The following is a 22,645-nucleotide window of genomic DNA, read 5'->3' on the forward strand; positions in this document are numbered from 1 at the left end:
GATCTCAGATACGAACGTAGCTCCAAAATACTCTCTCTCTTTGCTACTTTGAATTCTAGATCCCCACTACAGGACATACATAGGGGCCCAAAAAGTGACCCTTTTGAGATGGGGGGACCTAATTTATTCACCCAACTATTCAACTGCAACATAGTTACACTCATGTTCTACAGGGAATAGAGAAAATGTTTACTGGGCTATGGATGGTCATAGCCCCAGTAAACATTTTCTCTATGCCCTGTAGAATGTGAGTAACTATGTTGCAGTTGAATAGTTGCAACAGATTAAACTGAACTTTATTCAGCGAGCCGAAACACGTTGCCGTAACTACTTTACGTTTGTGTCAAGAGTAGGACACTGTACAGAGGAAACGTCCGACCCAGCTGAAGGTGGTTTCCAGGATATACAGGGGAGAGGAGCTCAGTGGCTTTCTCCTGTGTGTTTATCAAAAGGATTCGCAGAGCTGAATACAAGGTTCTATCACCTGCATGGATATAAATAACTCGGAGCTCCAGTGTTGATATAAGGTACTATTTGCCCTTATTTTGTGCACACTTGTAACGTATGGTACTCACGCCGGCTTGGAAAACAGTAACTTATTTTAATTCATTGTGCTTATGAACTTCGGACCAAATCTGTCTGCAGCAGAGATTTTTTAGGCTAACCATTCTTTGATGTTATCATTCTTAAAAGTGTTTATCTGTTATTATTGCGCTACTGTTTGGGAGTGTTTGTGTATAACACACAAATACAGATTGCTTTTTATTGTCTTCTAATTAAATACATATATATTTTTAACACTGATCTATTTGAATCTATTGTATTGACTTTTACATATATAACCTAGATCTTTTAAACCTCATCTAGACCTGCCATTTTGGGCGCCCACATTATTCTGTTATTTTAAGATTTATTTTTTGTAGAGACCTTACTGTTTTGTGGTGCTGTTCTAGTAATAACTTTAGTGCTAGTGGTGCTGTGCTTTGCTATAACAGTGCTCCAGACAGCTACCTAGGTATCACTTCAACAAATAATAAAATTAGAATGAAGCAAATTTCATAATGGAATTAAAAAAAAAACAAAAAAAACTTTTTTTTTTTTTTTTAAATTGTATGCTCTGTCTGTATCACAAAAGAAAGTGTTTGGGTTTCATATCCCTTTAAAAGGGACAGTAAAGTAAAAACTAAACTTTCATGGTTCAGATTGGGCATGCAATTTTAAACAACTTTCCAATGTGCTTCTATTTTCAAATTTGCTATGTTCTCTTGGTATCCGTTGTTAAAGACTAAAGCTAGGTAGGCTGATTGGAACTTAGGAGCGTGCACTTGTATATAGCAGTAGTGTTTGTAACTATGTATCACATTGCTATAAACAACGTTGCAAACACTGCTACCAGATGGCTAGATACACGTGCACGCTCCTGAACTCACCTAGGATAACTCTTTAACAAAAGGATAACGAGAACTAAGCAAAATTGATACTAGAAGTACATTGTAAAGTTTTTAAAATTGAATGCTGGACTATACTGTCACTTTAAGGAGAAAATAATTTTACAGTACACTGTACCTTTAAAGGGACGCTTACTAAAAATGCCTATTCATATGAAAGAGCAAGATTTAAAAAGTTTAAAATAGGTTTACGTGTTAAGAGGATGAAAAAAGCTGTTCAAATTAAAAACTAGTGAGTAGTTGAATCATACTGCTGTATTAATGCTCATTTGCTGATAAGGACATTTCCACACTGCTCTATTGTTAGAGACTATACTTCACAAGTTTAATAAGCAACAAGTGAAATGTGCAATGTCCCATATTAGCCATTACGATAACAATTAACTCTACATAGAACTTTGCAGATATTACTTTCGTGTAAACTATAAAAAGGACAACCAGCACATGCACTTTATGATCTCTGTCATATCTGTAGCTGTATTTATCATTTGCAATCTATACCTGTGGCGTCAACCAATAAATATAACAATGATGATGTGGAGAGTAGAACAAGTAAATTAAATGTCACTAAAGGAGCAGATCAGGGTGAATGAGGATAATCTCCTAATGCACAGTGAATTCTCTCTCTCTCTCACCCTGGTTGGCTGGGGTGCCTGTAGCGGCTCCAAAGTTGAACGACATGCTGTTGTCACGGTCGGATCAGTGGTGCAACACAGTTCCTAGGAAACACTAGCGGTTCCTGTGTGCGGCACAAACGCAATCCTCGGGAACGCGCGTTGAATCTTCTTGTTTTTTTCAAATAACTTGCGAGATAAAGTGCTCTAACTCGCTAAATCCAGTTCTTTCACACTTCATGCATCTAAACTGTCCCCTTGGTTGTCTCAGCATGATGACGAATTATATGCGCATGCGTAGTAATTGGATGGAAAAGACGGGCCTTGACAGCTAGTAGGCAACTAGGCACAAAATAGTAGTAAAGCGCATGCGCAATTGCTTCAATTGCGTTATTCGTATAGGTCTAGAAAGAAGTAGCAGACAAGTAGGCTGAATAAAGGAGCGCGATAGACATGTTGAGTAGTGGCAAATGGTGGCGGCTGCTAGTACGCATCCCTCTAAGGAAAATCACTGGAGTCAAGTTATCAGATAGTTGAAAAATCCAAGTCAAGCTATCAGACACTGTTTTGGAGCTATCAGGTTTAAAACAGTAGTCAAGCTATCAGACACTTATCTGTTAGCACTTTCTTTTAAGACTATTAAAGGCTGTACCATACATATATGCTAATAAGAAATGTTTTAATTAATACAACAAGCATTTTTGCTATAAATGTCACTCAAATTTAAAAAATAGTCATATTCAAGCATTTCTCTAAGCGTTAAAAACAAAATTCCCCATTGTGCCACTAAATATTCACCAAAGCTATCTCACACAATGACCCCTCTACGATATCACAAATTATGGGGACTTTTTACTGTGGAATTTTAAAAATATTTGGCCCCAAATGTCCCTCAAATTGCAAAAATAGGTACTTTTCAGCAATTTCACTTAGGGATAAAAACAAAATCTCCCATTGTGCCACTAAATATTGCACACAGCAATCTCACACAATGACCCCTCTACGATATCACAAAGTATGGGGACTTTTTACTGTGGAATGTTAAAAATAACTGGCCCCAAATATCCATCTAATTGAAAAATAGGCACTTGCCAGCAATTTCACTTAGGAATAAAAACAAAATCTCCCATTGTGCCACTAAATATTGCCCACAGCTATCTCACACAATGACCCCTCTACGATATCACAAATTATGGGGACTTTTTACTGTGGGGGAATTTTAAAAATATTGGGCCCCAAATGTCTCTCAAATTGCAAAAATAGGGACTTTTCAGCAAATTCACTTAGGGATAAAAATAAAATCTCCATTGTGCCACTTAATATTGCCCACAGCTATCTCACACAATGACCCCTCTACAATATCACAAATTATGTGGACTTTTTACTGTGGAATTTTAAAAATATTGGGCCCCAAATATCCCTCAAATTACAAAAATAGGCACTTTTAAGCAATTTCACTTAGGGATAAAAACAAAATCTCCCATTGTGCCACTACATTTTCACCACAGCTATCTTACACAATGACCCCTCTACAATATCACAAAGTATGGGGACTTTTTACTGTGGAATTTTAAAAATAACGAGCCCCACATATCCCTCAAATTGCAAAAATAGGCACATTCAAACAATTTCACTTAAGAATAAAAACAAAATCTCCCATTGTGCTACTAAATTTTCACCAGAGCTATCTCACACAATTACCCCTCTACAATATCACAAATTATGTGGACTTTTTACTGTGGAATTTTAAAAATATTGGGCCCCAAATGTCAATCTAATTGCAAAAATAGGCACTTGCCACCAATTTCACTTAGGAATAAAAACAAAATCTCCCATTGTGCCACTAAATATTCACCACAGCTATCTTACACAATGACCCCTCTACGATATCACAAATTATGGGGACTTTTTACTGTGGAATTTTAAAAACATTGGGCCCCAAATGTCCATCTTATTGCAAATATAGGCACATTCAAACAGTTTCACTTGGGGATAAAAACAAAATCTCCCATTTTGCCACTAAATTTTCACCACAGCTATCTCACACAATGACCCCTCTACAATATCACAAAGTATGGGGACTTTTTACTGTGGAATTTTAAAAATATTGGGCCCCAAATGTCCATCTAATTGCAAAAATAGACACTTGCCAGCAATTTCACTTAAGAATAAAAACAAAATCTCCCATTGTACCACTAAATTTTCACCACATCTATCTCACACAATGACCTCTCTACAATATCACAAATTATGGGGACTTTTTACTGTGGAATTTTAAAAATAACAGGCCCCAAATGTCCATCTAATTGCAAAAATAGACACTTGCCAGCAATTTCACTTAAGAATAAAAACAAAATCTCCCATTGTGCTACTAAATTTTCACCAGAGCTATCTCACACAATTACCCCTCTACAATATCACAAATTATGTGGACTTTTTACTGTGGAATTTTAAAAATATTGGGCCCCAAATGTCAATCTAATTGCAAAAATAGGCACTTGCCACCAATTTCACTTAGGAATAAAAACAAAATCTCCCATTGTGCCACTAAATATTCACCACAGCTATCTTACACAATGACCCCTCTACGATATCACAAATTATGGGGACTTTTTACTGTGGAATTTTAAAAACATTGGGCCCCAAATGTCCATCTTATTGCAAATATAGGCACATTCAAACAGTTTCACTTGGGGATAAAAACAAAATCTCCCATTTTGCCACTAAATTTTCACCACAGCTATCTCACACAATGACCCCTCTACAATATCACAAAGTATGGGGACTTTTTACTGTGGAATTTTAAAAATATTGGGCCCCAAATGTCTCTCAAATTGCAAAAATAGGTACTTTTCAGCAATTTCACTTAGGGATAAAAACAAAATCTCCCATTGTGCCACTAAATTTTCACCACAGCTATCTCACACAATTACCCCTCTACAATATCACAAATTATGGGGACTTTTTATTGTGGAATTTTAAAAATATTGGGCCCCAAATGTCCATCTAATTGCAAAAATAGGCACTTGCCACCAATTTCACTTAGGAAAAAAAACAAAATCTCCCATTGTGCCACTAAATATTGCCCACAGCTATCTCACACAATGACCCCTCTACGATATCACAAATTATGGAGACTTTTTACTGTGGAATTTTAAAAATATTGGGCCCCAAATGTCCCTCAAATTGCAAAAATAGGCACATTCAATCAATTTCACTTGGGGATAAAAACAAAATCTCCCATTATGCCACTAAATTATCACCAGAGCTATCTCACACAATGACCCCTCTACGATATCACAAATTATGGAGACTTTTTACTGTGGAATTTTAAAAATATTGGGCCCCAAATGTCTCTCAAATTGCAGAAATAGGCACATTCAAACAATTTCACTTGGGGATAAAGTGCCACTAAATATTGCCCACAGCTATCTCACACAATGACCCCATCTACGATATCACAAAGTATGGGGACTTTTTACTGTGGAATTTTTAAAACAACGGGCCCCAAATATCTATCTAATTGAAAAAATAGGCACTTGCCAGCAATTTCACTTAGGAATAAAAACAAAATCTCCCATTGTACCACTAAATATTCACCAGAGCTATCTCACACAATGACCCCTCTACGATATCACAAATTTTGGGGACTTTTTACAGTGGAATTTTAAAAATATTGGGCCCCAAATGTCCCTCAAATTGCAAAAATATGCATTTTTCAACAAATTCACTTAGGAATAAAAACAAAATCTCCCATTGTGCCACTACATTTTCACCACAGCTATCTTACACAATGACCCCTCTACAATATCACAAAGTATGGGGACTTTTTACTGTGGAATTTTAAAAATAACGAGCCCCACATATCCCTCAAATTGCAAAAATAGGCACATTCAAACAATTTCACTTGGGGATAAAAACAAAATCTCCCATTGTGCCACTAAATTTTCACCACAGCTATCTCACACAATGACCCCTCTACGATATTACAAAGTATGGGGACTTTTTACTGTGGAATTTTAAAAATATTGGGCCCCAAATGTCCATCTAATTGCAAAAATAGGTACTTTTCAGCAATTTCACTTAGGGATAAAACCAAAATCTCCCATTGTACCACTAAATTTTCACCACATCTATCTCACACAATGACCTCTCTACAATATCACAAATTATGGGGACTTTTTACTGTGGAATTTTAAAAATAACAGGCCCCAAATGTCCATCTAATTGCAAAAATAGACACTTGCCAGCAATTTCACTTAAGAATAAAAACAAAATCACCCATTGTGCTACTAAATTTTCACCAGAGCTATCTCACACAATTACCCCTCTACAATATCACAAATTATGTGGACTTTTTACTGTGGAATTTTAAAAATATTGGGCCCCAAATGTCAATCTAATTGCAAAAATAGGCACTTGCCACCAATTTCACTTAGGAATAAAAACAAAATCTCCCATTGTGCCACTAAATATTCACCACAGCTATCTTACACAATGACCCCTCTACGATATCACAAATTATGGGGACTTTTTACTGTGGAATTTTAAAAACATTGGGCCCCAAATGTCCATCTTATTGCAAATATAGGCACATTAAAACAGTTTCACTTGGGGATAAAAACAAAATCTCCCATTTTGCCACTAAATTTTCACCACAGCTATCTCACACAATGACCCCTCTACAATATCACAAAGTATGGGGACTTTTTACTGTGGAATTTTAAAAATATTGGGCCCCAAATGTCTCTCAAATTGCAAAAATAGGTACTTTTCAGCAATTTCACTTAGGGATAAAAACAAAATCTCCCATTGTGCCACTAAATTTTCACCACAGCTATCTCACACAATGACCCCTCTACGATATCACAAATTTTGGGGACTTTTTACTGTGGAATTTTAAAAATATTGGGCCCCAAATGTCCCTCAAATTGCAAAAATATGCATTTTTCAACAAATTCACTTAGGAATAAAAACAAAATCTCCCATTGTGCCACTAAATATTGCCCACAGCTATCTCACACAATGACCCCTCTACAATATCACAAAATATGGGGACTTTTTACTGTGGAATTTTAAAAATATTGGGCCCCAAATGTCCATCTAATTGCAAAAATAGGCACATTCAAACAATTTCACTTGGGGATAAAAACAAAATCTCCCATTGTGCCCCTACATTTTCACCAGAACTATCTCACACAATGACCCCTCTACGTTATCACAAATTATGGGGACTTTTTGCTGTGGAATTTTAAAAATAACGGGCCCCAAATATCCAACTAATTGAAAAATAGGTACTTGCCACCAATTTCACTTAGGAATAAAAACAAAATCTTCCATTGTGCCACTAAATATTGTCCACAGCTATCTCACACAATGACCTCTCTACGATATCACAAGTTATGGGGACTTTTTACTGTGGAATTTTAAAAATATTGGGCCCCAAATGTCCATCTAATTGCAAAAATCGGCACTTGCCACCGATTTCACTTAGGAATAAAAACAAAATCTCCCATTTACCACTAAATTTTCACCACAGCTATCTCACACAATGACCCCTCAACGATATCACAAATTATGGGGACTTTTTACTTTGGAATTTTAAAAATATTGAGCCCCAAATGTCCATCTAATTGCAAAAATAGGCACTTGCCACCAATTTCACTTAGGAATAAAAACAAAATCTCCCATTGTGCCACTAAATTTTCACCACAGCTATCTCACACAATGACCCCTCTACGATATCACAAATTATGGGGACTTTTTACTGTGGAATTTTAAAAATATTGAGCCCCAAATGTCCATCTAATTGCAAAAATATGCATTTTTCAGCAAATTCACTTAGGAATAAAAACAAAATCTCCCATTGTGCCACTAAATATTGCCCACAGCTATCTCACACAATGACCCCTCTACGATATCACAAATTTTGGGGACTTTTTACTCTGGAATTTTAAAAATATTGGGCCCCAAATGTCCATCTTATTGCAAATATAGGCACATTAAAACAGTTTCACTTGGGGATAAAAACAAAATTTCCCATTGTGCCACTAAATTTTCACCACAGCTATCTCACACAATGACCCCTCTACGATATCACAAAGTATGGGGACTTTTTACTGTGGAATTTTAAAAATATTGGGCCCCAAATGTCTCTCTAATTGCAAAAATAGGTACTTTTCAGCAATTTCACTTAGGGATAAAAACAAAATCTCCCATTGTGCCACTAAATTTTCACCACAGCTATCTCACACAATGACCCCTCTACAATATCACAAATTATGGGGACTTTTTACTGTGGAATTTTAAAAATATTGGGCCCCAAATGTCCCTCAAATTGCAAAAATAGGCACATTCAATCAATTTCACTTGGGGATAAAAACAAAATCTCCCATTATTCCACTAAATTATCACCAGAGCTATCTCACACAATGACCCCTCTACGATATCACAAATTATGGAGACTTTTTACTGTGGAATTTTAAAAATATTGGGCCCCAAATGTCTCTCAAATTGCAGAAATAGGCACATTCAAACAATTTCACTTGGGGATAAAGTGCCACTAAATATTGCACACAGCAATCTCACACAATGACCCCTCTACGATATCACAAAGTATGGGGACTTTTTACTGTGGAATGTTAAAAATAACTGGCCCCAAATATCCATCTAATTGAAAAATAGGCACTTGCCAGCAATTTCACTTAGGAATAAAAACAAAATCTCCCATTGTGCCACTAAATATTGCCCACAGCTATCTCACACAATGACCCCTCTACGATATCACAAATTATGGGGACTTTTTACTGTGGGGGAATTTTAAAAATATTGGGCCCCAAATGTCTCTCAAATTGCAAAAATAGGGACTTTTCAGCAAATTCACTTAGGGATAAAAATAAAATCTCCATTGTGCCACTTAATATTGCCCACAGCTATCTCACACAATGACCCCTCTACAATATCACAAATTATGTGGACTTTTTACTGTGGAATTTTAAAAATATTGGGCCCCAAATATCCCTCAAATTACAAAAATAGGCACTTTTAAGCAATTTCACTTAGGGATAAAAACAAAATCTCCCATTGTGCCACTACATTTTCACCACAGCTATCTTACACAATGACCCCTCTACAATATCACAAATTATGGGGACTTTTTACTGTGGAATTTTAAAAATAACGAGCCCCACATATCCCTCAAATTGCAAAAATAGGCACATTCAAACAATTTCACTTGGGGATAAAAACAAAATCTCCCATTGTGCCACTAAATTTTCACCACAGCTATCTCACACAATGACCCCTCTACGATATTACAAAGTATGGGGACTTTTTACTGTGGAATTTTAAAAATATTGGGCCCCAAATGTCCATCTAATTGCAAAAATAGGTACTTTTCAGCAATTTCACTTAGGGATAAAACCAAAATCTCCCATTGTACCACTAAATTTTCACCACATCTATCTCACACAATGACCTCTCTACAATATCACAAATTATGGGGACTTTTTACTGTGGAATTTTAAAAATAACAGGCCCCAAATGTCCATCTAATTGCAAAAATAGACACTTGCCAGCAATTTCACTTAAGAATAAAAACAAAATCACCCATTGTGCTACTAAATTTTCACCAGAGCTATCTCACACAATTACCCCTCTACAATATCACAAATTATGTGGACTTTTTACTGTGGAATTTTAAAAATATTGGGCCCCAAATGTCAATCTAATTGCAAAAATAGGCACTTGCCACCAATTTCACTTAGGAATAAAAACAAAATCTCCCATTGTGCCACTAAATATTCACCACAGCTATCTTACACAATGACCCCTCTACGATATCACAAATTATGGGGACTTTTTACTGTGGAATTTTAAAAACATTGGGCCCCAAATGTCCATCTTATTGCAAATATAGGCACATTCAAACAGTTTCACTTGGGGATAAAAACAAAATCTCCCATTTTGCCACTAAATTTTCACCACAGCTATCTCACACAATGACCCCTCTACAATATCACAAAGTATGGGGACTTTTTACTGTGGAATTTTAAAAATATTGGGCCCCAAATGTCTCTCAAATTGCAAAAATAGGTACTTTTCAGCAATTTCACTTAGGGATAAAAACAAAATCTCCCATTGTGCCACTAAATTTTCACCACAGCTATCTCACACAATGACCCCTCTACGATATCACAAATTTTGGGGACTTTTTACAGTGGAATTTTAAAAATATTGGGCCCCAAATGTCCCTCAAATTGCAAAAATATGCATTTTTCAACAAATTCACTTAGGAATAAAAACAAAATCTCCCATTGTGCCACTAAATATTGCCCACAGCTATCTCACACAATGACCCCTCTACAATATCACAAAATATGGGGACTTTTTACTGTGGAATTTTAAAAATATTGGGCCCCAAATGTCCATCTAATTGCAAAAATAGGCACATTCAAACAATTTCACTTGGGGATAAAAACAAAATCTCCCATTGTGCCCCTACATTTTCACCAGAACTATCTCACACAATGACCCCTCTACGTTATCACAAATTATGGGGACTTTTTGCTGTGGAATTTTAAAAATAACGGGCCCCAAATATCCAACTAATTGAAAAATAGGTACTTGCCACCAATTTCACTTAGGAATAAAAACAAAATCTCCCATTGTGCCACTACATTTTCACCACAGCTATCTTACACAATGACCCCTCTACAATATCACAAAGTATGGGGACTTTTTACTGTGGAATTTTAAAAATAACGAGCCCCACATATCCCTCAAATTGCAAAAATAGGCACATTCAAACAATTTCACTTGGGGATAAAAACAAAATCTCCCATTGTGCCACTAAATTTTCACCACAGCTATCTCACACAATGACCCCTCTACGATATTACAAAGTATGGGGACTTTTTACTGTGGAATTTTAAAAATATTGGGCCCCAAATGTCCATCTAATTGCAAAAATAGGTACTTTTCAGCAATTTCACTTAGGGATAAAACCAAAATCTCCCATTGTACCACTAAATTTTCACCACATCTATCTCACACAATGACCTCTCTACAATATCACAAATTATGGGGACTTTTTACTGTGGAATTTTAAAAATAACAGGCCCCAAATGTCCATCTAATTGCAAAAATAGACACTTGCCAGCAATTTCACTTAAGAATAAAAACAAAATCACCCATTGTGCTACTAAATTTTCACCAGAGCTATCTCACACAATTACCCCTCTACAATATCACAAATTATGTGGACTTTTTACTGTGGAATTTTAAAAATATTGGGCCCCAAATGTCAATCTAATTGCAAAAATAGGCACTTGCCACCAATTTCACTTAGGAATAAAAACAAAATCTCCCATTGTGCCACTAAATATTCACCACAGCTATCTTACACAATGACCCCTCTACGATATCACAAATTATGGGGACTTTTTACTGTGGAATTTTAAAAACATTGGGCCCCAAATGTCCATCTTATTGCAAATATAGGCACATTCAAACAGTTTCACTTGGGGATAAAAACAAAATCTCCCATTTTGCCACTAAATTTTCACCACAGCTATCTCACACAATGACCCCTCTACAATATCACAAAGTATGGGGACTTTTTACTGTGGAATTTTAAAAATATTGGGCCCCAAATGTCTCTCAAATTGCAAAAATAGGTACTTTTCAGCAATTTCACTTAGGGATAAAAACAAAATCTCCCATTGTGCCACTAAATTTTCACCACAGCTATCTCACACAATGACCCCTCTACGATATCACAAATTTTGGGGACTTTTTACAGTGGAATTTTAAAAATATTGGGCCCCAAATGTCCCTCAAATTGCAAAAATATGCATTTTTCAACAAATTCACTTAGGAATAAAAACAAAATCTCCCATTGTGCCACTAAATATTGCCCACAGCTATCTCACACAATGACCCCTCTACAATATCACAAAATATGGGGACTTTTTACTGTGGAATTTTAAAAATATTGGGCCCCAAATGTCCATCTAATTGCAAAAATAGGCACATTCAAACAATTTCACTTGGGGATAAAAACAAAATCTCCCATTGTGCCCCTACATTTTCACCAGAACTATCTCACACAATGACCCCTCTACGTTATCACAAATTATGGGGACTTTTTGCTGTGGAATTTTAAAAATAACGGGCCCCAAATATCCAACTAATTGAAAAATAGGTACTTGCCACCAATTTCACTTAGGAATAAAAACAAAATCTTCCATTGTGCCACTAAATATTGTCCACAGCTATCTCACACAATGACCTCTCTACGATATCACAAGTTATGGGGACTTTTTACTGTGGAATTTTAAAAATATTGGGCCCCAAATGTCCATCTAATTGCAAAAATCGGCACTTGCCACCGATTTCACTTAGGAATAAAAACAAAATCTCCCATTTACCACTAAATTTTCACCACAGCTATCTCACACAATGACCCCTCAACGATATCACAAATTATGGGGACTTTTTACTTTGGAATTTTAAAAATATTGAGCCCCAAATGTCCATCTAATTGCAAAAATAGGCACTTGCCACCAATTTCACTTAGGAATAAAAACAAAATCTCCCATTGTGCCACTAAATTTTCACCACAGCTATCTCACACAATGACCCCTCTACGATATCACAAATTATGGGGACTTTTTACTGTGGAATTTTAAAAATATTGAGCCCCAAATGTCCATCTAATTGCAAAAATATGCATTTTTCAGCAAATTCACTTAGGAATAAAAACAAAATCTCCCATTGTGCCACTAAATATTGCCCACAGCTATCTCACACAATGACCCCTCTACGATATCACAAATTTTGGGGACTTTTTACTCTGGAATTTTAAAAATATTGGGCCCCAAATGTCCATCTTATTGCAAATATAGGCACATTAAAACAGTTTCACTTGGGGATAAAAACAAAATTTCCCATTGTGCCACTAAATTTTCACCACAGCTATCTCACACAATGACCCCTCTACGATATCACAAAGTATGGGGACTTTTTACTGTGGAATTTTAAAAATATTGGGCCCCAAATGTCTAATTGCAAAAATAGGTACTTTTCAGCAATTTCACTTAGGGATAAAAACAAAATCTCCCATTGTGCCACTAAATTTTCACCACAGCTATCTCACACAATGACCCCTCTACAATATCACAAATTATGGGGACTTTTTACTGTGGAATTTTAAAAATATTGGGCCCCAAATGTCCCTCAAATTGCAAAAATAGGCACATTCAATCAATTTCACTTGGGGATAAAAACAAAATCTCCCATTATTCCACTAAATTATCACCAGAGCTATCTCACACAATGACCCCTCTACGATATCACAAATTATGGAGACTTTTTACTGTGGAATTTTAAAAATATTGGGCCCCAAATGTCTCTCAAATTGCAGAAATAGGCACATTCAAACAATTTCACTTGGGGATAAAGTGCCACTAAATATTGCACACAGCAATCTCACACAATGACCCCTCTACGATATCACAAAGTATGGGGACTTTTTACTGTGGAATGTTAAAAATAACTGGCCCCAAATATCCATCTAATTGAAAAATAGGCACTTGCCAACAATTTCACTTGGGGATAAAACCAAAATCTCCCATTGTGCCACTATATATTGCCCACAGCTATCTCACACAATGACCCCTCTACGATATCACAAATGATGGGGACTTTTTACTGTGGGGGAATTTTAAAAATATTGGGCCCCAAATGTCTCTCAAATTGCAAAAATAGGGACTTTTCAGCAAATTCACTTAGGGATAAAAATAAAATCTCCATTGTGCCACTTAATATTGCCCACAGCTATCTCACACAATGACCCCTCTACAATATCACAAATTATGTGGACTTTTTACTGTGGAATTTTAAAAATATTGGGCCCCAAATATCCCTCAAATTACAAAAATAGGCACTTTTAAGCAATTTCACTTAGGGATAAAAACAAAATCTCCCATTGTGCCACTACATTTTCACCACAGCTATCTTACACAATGACCCCTCTACAATATCACAAAGTATGGGGACTTTTTACTGTGGAATTTTAAAAATAACGAGCCCCACATATCCCTCAAATTGCAAAAATAGGCACATTCAAACAATTTCACTTGGGGATAAAAACAAAATCTCCCATTGTGCCACTAAATTTTCACCACAGCTATCTCACACAATGACCCCTCTACGATATTACAAAGTATGGGGACTTTTTACTGTGGAATTTTAAAAATATTGGGCCCCAAATGTCCATCTAATTGCAAAAATAGGTACTTTTCAGCAATTTCACTTAGTGATAAAACCAAAATCTCCCATTGTACCACTAAATTTTCACCACATCTATCTCACACAATGACCTCTCTACAATATCACAAATTATGGGGACTTTTTACTGTGGAATTTTAAAAATAACAGGCCCCAAATGTCCATCTAATTGCAAAAATAGACACTTGCCAGCAATTTCACTTAAGAATAAAAACAAAATCACCCATTGTGCTACTAAATTTTCACCAGAGCTATCTCACACAATTACCCCTCTACAATATCACAAATTATGTGGACTTTTTACTGTGGAATTTTAAAAATATTGGGCCCCAAATGTCAATCTAATTGCAAAAATAGGCACTTGCCACCAATTTCACTTAGGAATAAAAACAAAATCTCCCATTGTGCCACTAAATATTCACCACAGCTATCTTACACAATGACCCCTCTACGATATCACAAATTATGGGGACTTTTTACTGTGGAATTTTAACAACATTGGGCCCCAAATGTCCATCTTATTGCAAATATAGGCACATTCAAACAGTTTCACTTGGGGATAAAAACAAAATCTCCCATTTTGCCACTAAATTTTCACCACAGCTATCTCACACAATGACCCCTCTACAATATCACAAAGTATGGGGACTTTTTACTGTGGAATTTTAAAAATATTGGGCCCCAAATGTCTCTCAAATTGCAAAAATAGGTACTTTTCAGCAATTTCACTTAGGGATAAAAACAAAATCTCCCATTGTGCCACTAAATTTTCACCACAGCTATCTCACACAATGACCCCTCTACAATATCACAAATTATGGGGACTTTTTATTGTGGAATTTTAAAAATATTGGGCCCCAAATGTCCATCTAATTGCAAAAATAGGCACTTGCCACCAATTTCACTTAGGAAAAAAAACAAAATCTCCCATTGTGCCACTAAATATTGCCCACAGCTATCTCACACAATGACCCCTCTACAATATCACAAATTATGGGGACTTTTTACTGTGGAATTTTAAAAATATTGGGCCCCAAATGTCCCTCAAATTGCAAAAATAGGCACATTCAATCAATTTCACTTGGGGATAAAAACAAAATCTCCCATTATGCCACTAAATTATCACCAGAGCTATCTCACACAATGACCCCTCTACGATATCACAAATTATGGAGACTTTTTACTGTGGAATTTTAAAAATATTGGGCCCCAAATGTCTCTCAAATTGCAGAAATAGGCACATTCAAACAATTTCACTTGGGGATAAAGTGCCACTAAATATTGCCCACAGCTATCTCACACAATGACCCCATCTACGATATCACAAAGTATGGGGACTTTTTACTGTGGAATTTTTAAAACAACGGGCCCCAAATATCTATCTAATTGAAAAAATAGGCACTTGCCAGCAATTTCACTTAGGAATAAAAACAAAATCTCCCATTGTACCACTAAATATTCACCAGAGCTATCTCACACAATGACCCCTCTACGATATCACAAATTTTGGGGACTTTTTACAGTGGAATTTTAAAAATATTGGGCCCCAAATGTCCCTCAAATTGCAAAAATATGCATTTTTCAACAAATTCACTTAGGAATAAAAACAAAATCTCCCATTGTGCCACTAAATATTGCCCACAGCTATCTCACACAATGACCCCTCTACAATATCACAAAATATGGGGACTTTTTACTGTGGAATTTTAAAAATATTGGGCCCCAAATGTCCATCTAATTGCAAAAATAGGCACATTCAAACAATTTCACTTGGGGATAAAAAACAAAATCTCCCATTGTGCCCCTACATTTTCACCAGAACTATCTCACACAATGACCCCTCTACGTTATCACAAATTATGGGGACTTTTTACTGTGGAATTTTAAAAATAACGGGCCCCAAATATCCAACTAATTGAAAAATAGGTACTTGCCACCAATTTCACTTAGGAATAAAAACAAAATCTTCCATTGTGCCACTAAATATTGTCCACAGCTATCTCACACAATGACCTCTCTACGATATCACAAGTTATGGGGACTTTTTACTGTGGAATTTTAAAAATATTGGGCCCCAAATGTCCATCTAAATGCAAAAATCGGCACTTGCCACCGATTTCACTTAGGAATAAAAACAAAATCTCCCATTTACCACTAAATTTTCACCACAGCTATCTCACACAATGACCCCTCAACGATATCACAAATTATGGGGACTTTTTACTTTGGAATTTTAAAAATATTGAGCCCCAAATGTCCATCTAATTGCAAAAATAGGCACTTGCCACCAATTTCACTTAGGAATAAAAACAAAATCTCCCATTGTGCCACTAAATTTTCACCACAGCTATCTCACACAATGACCCCTCTACGATATCACAAATTATGGGGACTTTTTACTGTGGAATTTTAAAAATATTGAGCCCCAAATGTCCATCTAATTACAAAAATATGCATTTTTCAGCAAATTCACTTAGGAATAAAAACAAAATCTCCCATTGTGCCACTAAATATTGCCCACAGCTATCTCACACAATGACCCCTCTACGATATCACAAATTTTGGGGACTTTTTACTCTGGAATTTTAAAAATATTGGGCCCCAAATGTCCATCTTATTGCAAATATAGGCAGATTAAAACAGTTTCACTTGGGGATAAAAACAAAATCTCCCATTGTGCCACTAAATTTTCACCACAGCTATCTCACACAATGACCCCTCTACGATATCACAAAGTATGGGGACTTTTTACTGTGGAATTTTAAAAATATTGGGCCCCAAATGTCTCTCAAATTGCAAAAATAGGTACTTTTCAGCAATTTCACTTAGGGATAAAAACAAAATCTCCCATTGTGCCACTAAATTTTCACCACAGCTATCTCACACAATGACCCCTCTACAATATCACAAATTATGGGGACTTTTTACTGTGGAATTTTAAAAATATTGGGCCCCAAATGTCCCTCAAATTGCAAAAATAGGCACATTCAATCAATTTCACTTGGGGATAAAAACAAAATCTCCCATTATTCCACTAAATTATCACCAGAGCTATCTCACACAATGACCCCTCTACGATATCACAAATTATGGAGACTTTTTACTGTGGAATTTTAAAAATATTGGGCCCCAAATGTCTCTCAAATTGCAGAAATAGGCACATTCAAACAATTTCACTTGGGGATAAAGTGCCACTAAATATTGCCCACAGCTATCTCACACAATGACCCCATCTACGATATCACAAAGTATGGGGACTTTTTACTGTGGAATTTTTAAAACAACGGGCCCCAAATATCTATCTAATTGAAAAAATAGGCACTTGCCAGCAATTTCACTTACGAATAAAAACAAAATCTCCCATTGTGCCACTAAATATTGCCCACAGCTATCTCACACAATGACCCCTCTACAATATCACAAAATATGGGGACTTTTTACTGTGGAATTTTAAAAATATTGGGCCCCAAATGTCCATCTAATTGCAAAAATAGGCACATTCAAACAATTTCACTTGGGGATAAAAATAAAATCTCCCATTGTGCCACTACATTTTCACCAGAACTATCTCACACAATGACCCCTCTACGTTATCACAAATTATGGGGACTTTTTACTGTGGAATTTTAAAAATAACGGGCCCCAAATATCCAACTAATTGAAAAATAGGTACTTGCCACCAATTTCACTTAGGAATAAAAACAAAATCTTCCATTGTGCCACTAAATATTGTCCACAGCTATCTCACACAATGACCTCTCTACGATATCACAAGTTATGGGGACTTTTTACTGTGGAATTTTAAAAATATTGGGCCCCAAATGTCCATCTAATTGCAAAAATCGGCACTTGCCACCGATTTCACTTAGGAATAAAAACAAAATCTCCCATTGTACCACTAAATTTTCACCACAGCTATCTCACACAATGACCCCTCAACAATATCACAAATTATGGGGACTTTTTACTTTGGAATTTTAAAAATATTGAGCCCCAAATGTCCATCTAATTGCAAAAATAGGCACTTGCCACCAATTTCCCTTAGGAATAAAAACAAAATCTCCCATTGTGCCACTAAATTTTCACCACAGCTATCTCACACAATGACCCCTCTACGATATCACAAATTATGGGGACTCGTGTGGTGCGTAGTGGCATTTAGCAGCCTTCTAATTACCAAAAAGCAACGCCAAAGCCATATAAGTCTGCTATTTCTGAACAAAGGGGATCCCAGAGAAGCATTTACAACCATTTATGCCATAATTGCATAAGTTGTTTGTAAATAATTTCTGTGAGAAACCTAAGGACAGAAGTTTATAGTGTATCTTACCCAACAAACCAAAAATAGTTTTTAAGAAAGCACCAAATATTAAAGATAAAATAACCTCTATTTATTTAAGAGAAGAAAAGAACACTTGGCTGAGTAGAGATGAAAAAGGTTTTGGCAAATGTGTCTCATGTATGGGGTGCAAGAATTTTAGAACTCAAAATAAGACCTTAAAGGAGTTTTAAGCGACTAATAAGAGTAACAACAAATGATATACAATAGAACAATTGATTACCTGTCATACGAATAACGTTGTGTACCTTGAGGAATGCTTTTGTCATCTACAGTATGTTGGTCGTACCAGTAGAAAATTGTTCAAAAGTTTCCAAAAACATGTATATGATATAAAAAAAGGATACGATCTCCATACTGTATCTGAGCATTTCAAGAGGGTACACAACAAAGACCCTAGGCATATAGGGAAATATTTGGGCATTAAAAAGATAATGCCACATTGGAGAGGAGGCAATCTAGCCAATACTTAAGGCAGATCCGAGATCAGATGGATTTTAAACTTAAACACCTTTATAACTAGTGGGCTAAACAAATACTTTGAGCTATTCCATTTCTTATAGGTATACTTCCGATCCTTTTAAAATATATTTTTAAAACTACTTTTAAAATATATTTTTTTTACATTTTTTCAAATGTTTCATATTTAAATTGGGAGATAGTTCAATATTTGTACACCAACTATGATCCTTATACTATGTCTCCTTAGTATAATTTGTTTTCTTATAAGTATGTCACTATATATATTGGTCTGTACATACACTTAACATGTGTCCTGTAAGAATGGCATAGTGGTAAAGCATCCACCTTAGAAATAGGTTATCTCTTTTAGTCTAGCAGTTAGAATCCCAAGTAATATCACATATATATTTTTTGATATTTTTACAATATATTTTTACAATACGTTTTATACATTTAGAATGCTGTTTATAAATAGAAATGTTATTCAGTGAGATAAGGATTTTTATCTAAAATGAGTACTATAAGTATGATTCCTGAACAATACACAGATATGATATCCGCATATCACACTATAAACAAGACAATCGTGACCACCAGAAGACGATTACGTGACCGCCACGTAACAAATGACGTCATGCATTTTTGGCGAATCAGAAGATATCTGAATATTGAAAAGACGGCACTCTTTGAAACCAATTATCCTTGAAAAAGCTGGCTGTTTTCCAGCAAAATGTACGTCAGATACTGGAATAGGACTTTACGAACATTTGTATCGATGGTAGGAACTTTGGGGTTATCTGATTCATTTGCTTAGAGCCATTGGCCGCACATAGAACTGTTGCTTCTAACCTTGTTCCTTGACTGACACAGTTTGTATTTTATGTCCTTTTGCTTTTAATAAATTTTATTTCCCTACCTACCTTGGGATAACCAGAGCATTATTGGGAGTTGCTACTGAGAGCCGTGGGGCTTTATACCTGCCTGACTTTCCTCTAAGAGCTTAGATATAGCTCTCAATAGTGTGAGTACTATTCCTTTTGGTACTGGGTACTGTTCCATACAGTCTTCACTATTGTTCTCTCTTTTATCTCCTATATGGTCTATTATGGAATATACTACTATCAAGCATTTATGAGACTCTAACACATCCTAATTCCATACACATTGGATTTTTCACATATACTTTCCTATTTGGATACACTGTTTTATTATAATTTTGTTATATTTTAGTGTATACAGTTACAAAGTAATACCTGTTTTTATAGCTGGAAAATGTTTTTAACCCCCACACTTAGGGGTCGGCCGCTAGCATGGGGTGTCAATCATCCTGATCGTATCGGATTGGTGGTGGATAAGTTAAGGAGCAGCAGTCTTACGACTGCTGCCTCTTAACTTTAGTTTCTGGCGAGCAAGAAACTTTGGGCATAGAAAGCAGCATCCGCTGCTTGTTAAATCCCCTTAATCTAATTCTGTAGCCACAAGACGTGAAACAAGAAGTCATAAAAATATTTTAAATTATATTATTATTATTGTTATTATTGGTTATTTGTAGAGTGCCAACAGATTCTGCAGCGCTATAAACATAGGCAGAATACAAGATAACATTTATAGGGATCAGACAGGTAGAGGGCCCTGTCAAGAGTCGCACTGTTGTAGTCAGCTCTAAAGAAGGTGATCTACAAACAGCATGGCTCTAAGGATTACATGCTAAGGGGGTTCAAGGGGATAGCAATGGAGGAGAGGAACTGGTATAAAAGGTTAGTGTAGGTTGTATGCATCCCTGAACAGTAGAGTCTTTAGGGAGCGTTTGATGTTTTCAAAACTAGGGGAGAGTCTTGTGGAGCGAGGCAGAGAGTTCAGTGGGAACCAGTCTGGAGAAGTCCTGTAAGCGGGAGTGTGAGAAGGTAACAAGAGAGGAGGAGAGTAGGAGGTCATGAGCAGAGCGAAGGGGATGGGAGGGAGAGTATCTGGAGACAAGGTGTGAGATATAGAGGCGAGCAGTGCAGTTATGGGCTTTGTATGTCAGAGTGAGAGTTTTGTGTTTAATCCTGAAGGCAAGAGGAAGCCAGTGAAGGGATTGCAAGATAGGTGCAGTAGATGAAGAGGGACGTGTAATGAGCCTAGTAGAGTAATTTATTATGGATTGTAAAGGAGCTAGTCTGCAGCTGGGGAGACCAGAGAGGACAGAGTTGCAGTAATCGAGGCAGGAAAGGATGAGAAAGTAGATTAAAATCTTAGTTGTGTCTTGTGTAAGGAAATGTCTAATTTTAGAGATGTTTTTAGGGTGGAAGCGGAAGGATTTAGCCAAGGACTGAATGTGAGGAGTGAAAGAAAGATCTGAGTCAAGTATGACCCCAAGATATTGGCATGCGGGGTAGTGGTATTGATGGAGTTGTCGCCAGTTATAGAGAGATTGGGGGTGGAGATTTTGGAAGAAGGGGGGAAAATAAGGAGCTCAGTTTTGGAGAGATTTAGCTTGAGGTAGTGAGAGGACATCCAGGAAGAGATGTGAGAAAGACAGTTTGTGGCATGGGTAAGCATGCAGAAAAGTATATTTAGGTGTCGTCGGCATACACATGATATTGGAACCTGTGGGACTTTATTAGGGAACCTAATGATGACGTGTAGATTGAGAAGAGAAGGGGGCCGAGGACAGAGCCTTGCGGTACCCCAACAGAAAGTGGTGAGGGGGCAGAGGAGGCCCCAGAGAAGGCTACACTAAAGGCACGGTTTGACAAGGAGGAAGAGAACCACGAGAGGGCTGTGTCACAAATGCCAAAGGATTGGAGGGTTTGGAGCAAAAGAGAGTGGTTAACAGTATCAAAGCCTGCGGACAGATCAAGGAGAATAAGCAGAGAGAAGTGGCCTTTTGATTTTGCTGTAAGTAGGCCGTTGGTAACCTTAACGATTGATATAAGATTAAATAATCATAAGCATGAATATAAGAAGCACAATGGGAATTTTTAAATATTTATTAGCACAGATAAAATATTTTATATAGATTAAGCCAAAGTAGTCAAATAGTCCATCCGGTGTAGAGACAACAGTTGAATTGCTGTGTCTGTCTTTTAATAGTCTAAATCCATGTAGGGTATCAGGGTGTTAACAAGCTGTGTTGAAATAGGCTATAAACTCTCTCCTGTAGGCTGGGTCTTGTCTGCCTTTTGTGTAGTTGGTATTTTCACAGATTGGATATAAAGGAGGGAACCCCTGCCAAAGTAGTCAAATAGTCAATCCGGTGTAGAGACAACAGTTGAATTGCTGTGTCTGTCTTTTAATAGTCTAAATCCATGTAGGGTATCAGGGTGTGAACAAGCTGTATTGAAATCGGCTATAAACTCTCTCCTGTAGGCTGGGTCTTGTCTGCCTTTTGTGTAGTTGGTATTTTCACAGATTGGATATAAAAGGAGGGAACCCCTGTTTTGTACTTTCCGTGTAGTTGGTACGGGCTGATGGTATCCTCAGAGGATCTTGTGTAGTCAGCTGTTGCA

General features: G+C 36.5%; 1 protein-coding gene across 2 annotated transcripts in view; it reads right to left on the minus strand.

Annotated features, from left to right (window-relative positions):
- Positions 1-2,325, minus strand: part of NUP54 (nucleoporin 54) — a 153,614-nt gene extending 151,289 nt beyond the window's left edge. For both annotated transcript variants that reach the window (XM_053703402.1, XM_053703401.1), the window contains exon 1: positions 2,084-2,325. In XM_053703402.1, the coding sequence (XP_053559377.1) occupies positions 2,084-2,129 (46 nt within the window). In that variant the 5' untranslated portion in view covers positions 2,130-2,325. The remainder of the gene's footprint in view (positions 1-2,083) is intronic.
- Between the last annotated feature and the right edge of the window lie 20,320 nt (positions 2,326-22,645).

This window comes from Bombina bombina, chromosome 2, assembly GCF_027579735.1.
Source record: "Bombina bombina isolate aBomBom1 chromosome 2, aBomBom1.pri, whole genome shotgun sequence".
Taxonomy (NCBI): domain Eukaryota; kingdom Metazoa; phylum Chordata; class Amphibia; order Anura; family Bombinatoridae; genus Bombina; species Bombina bombina.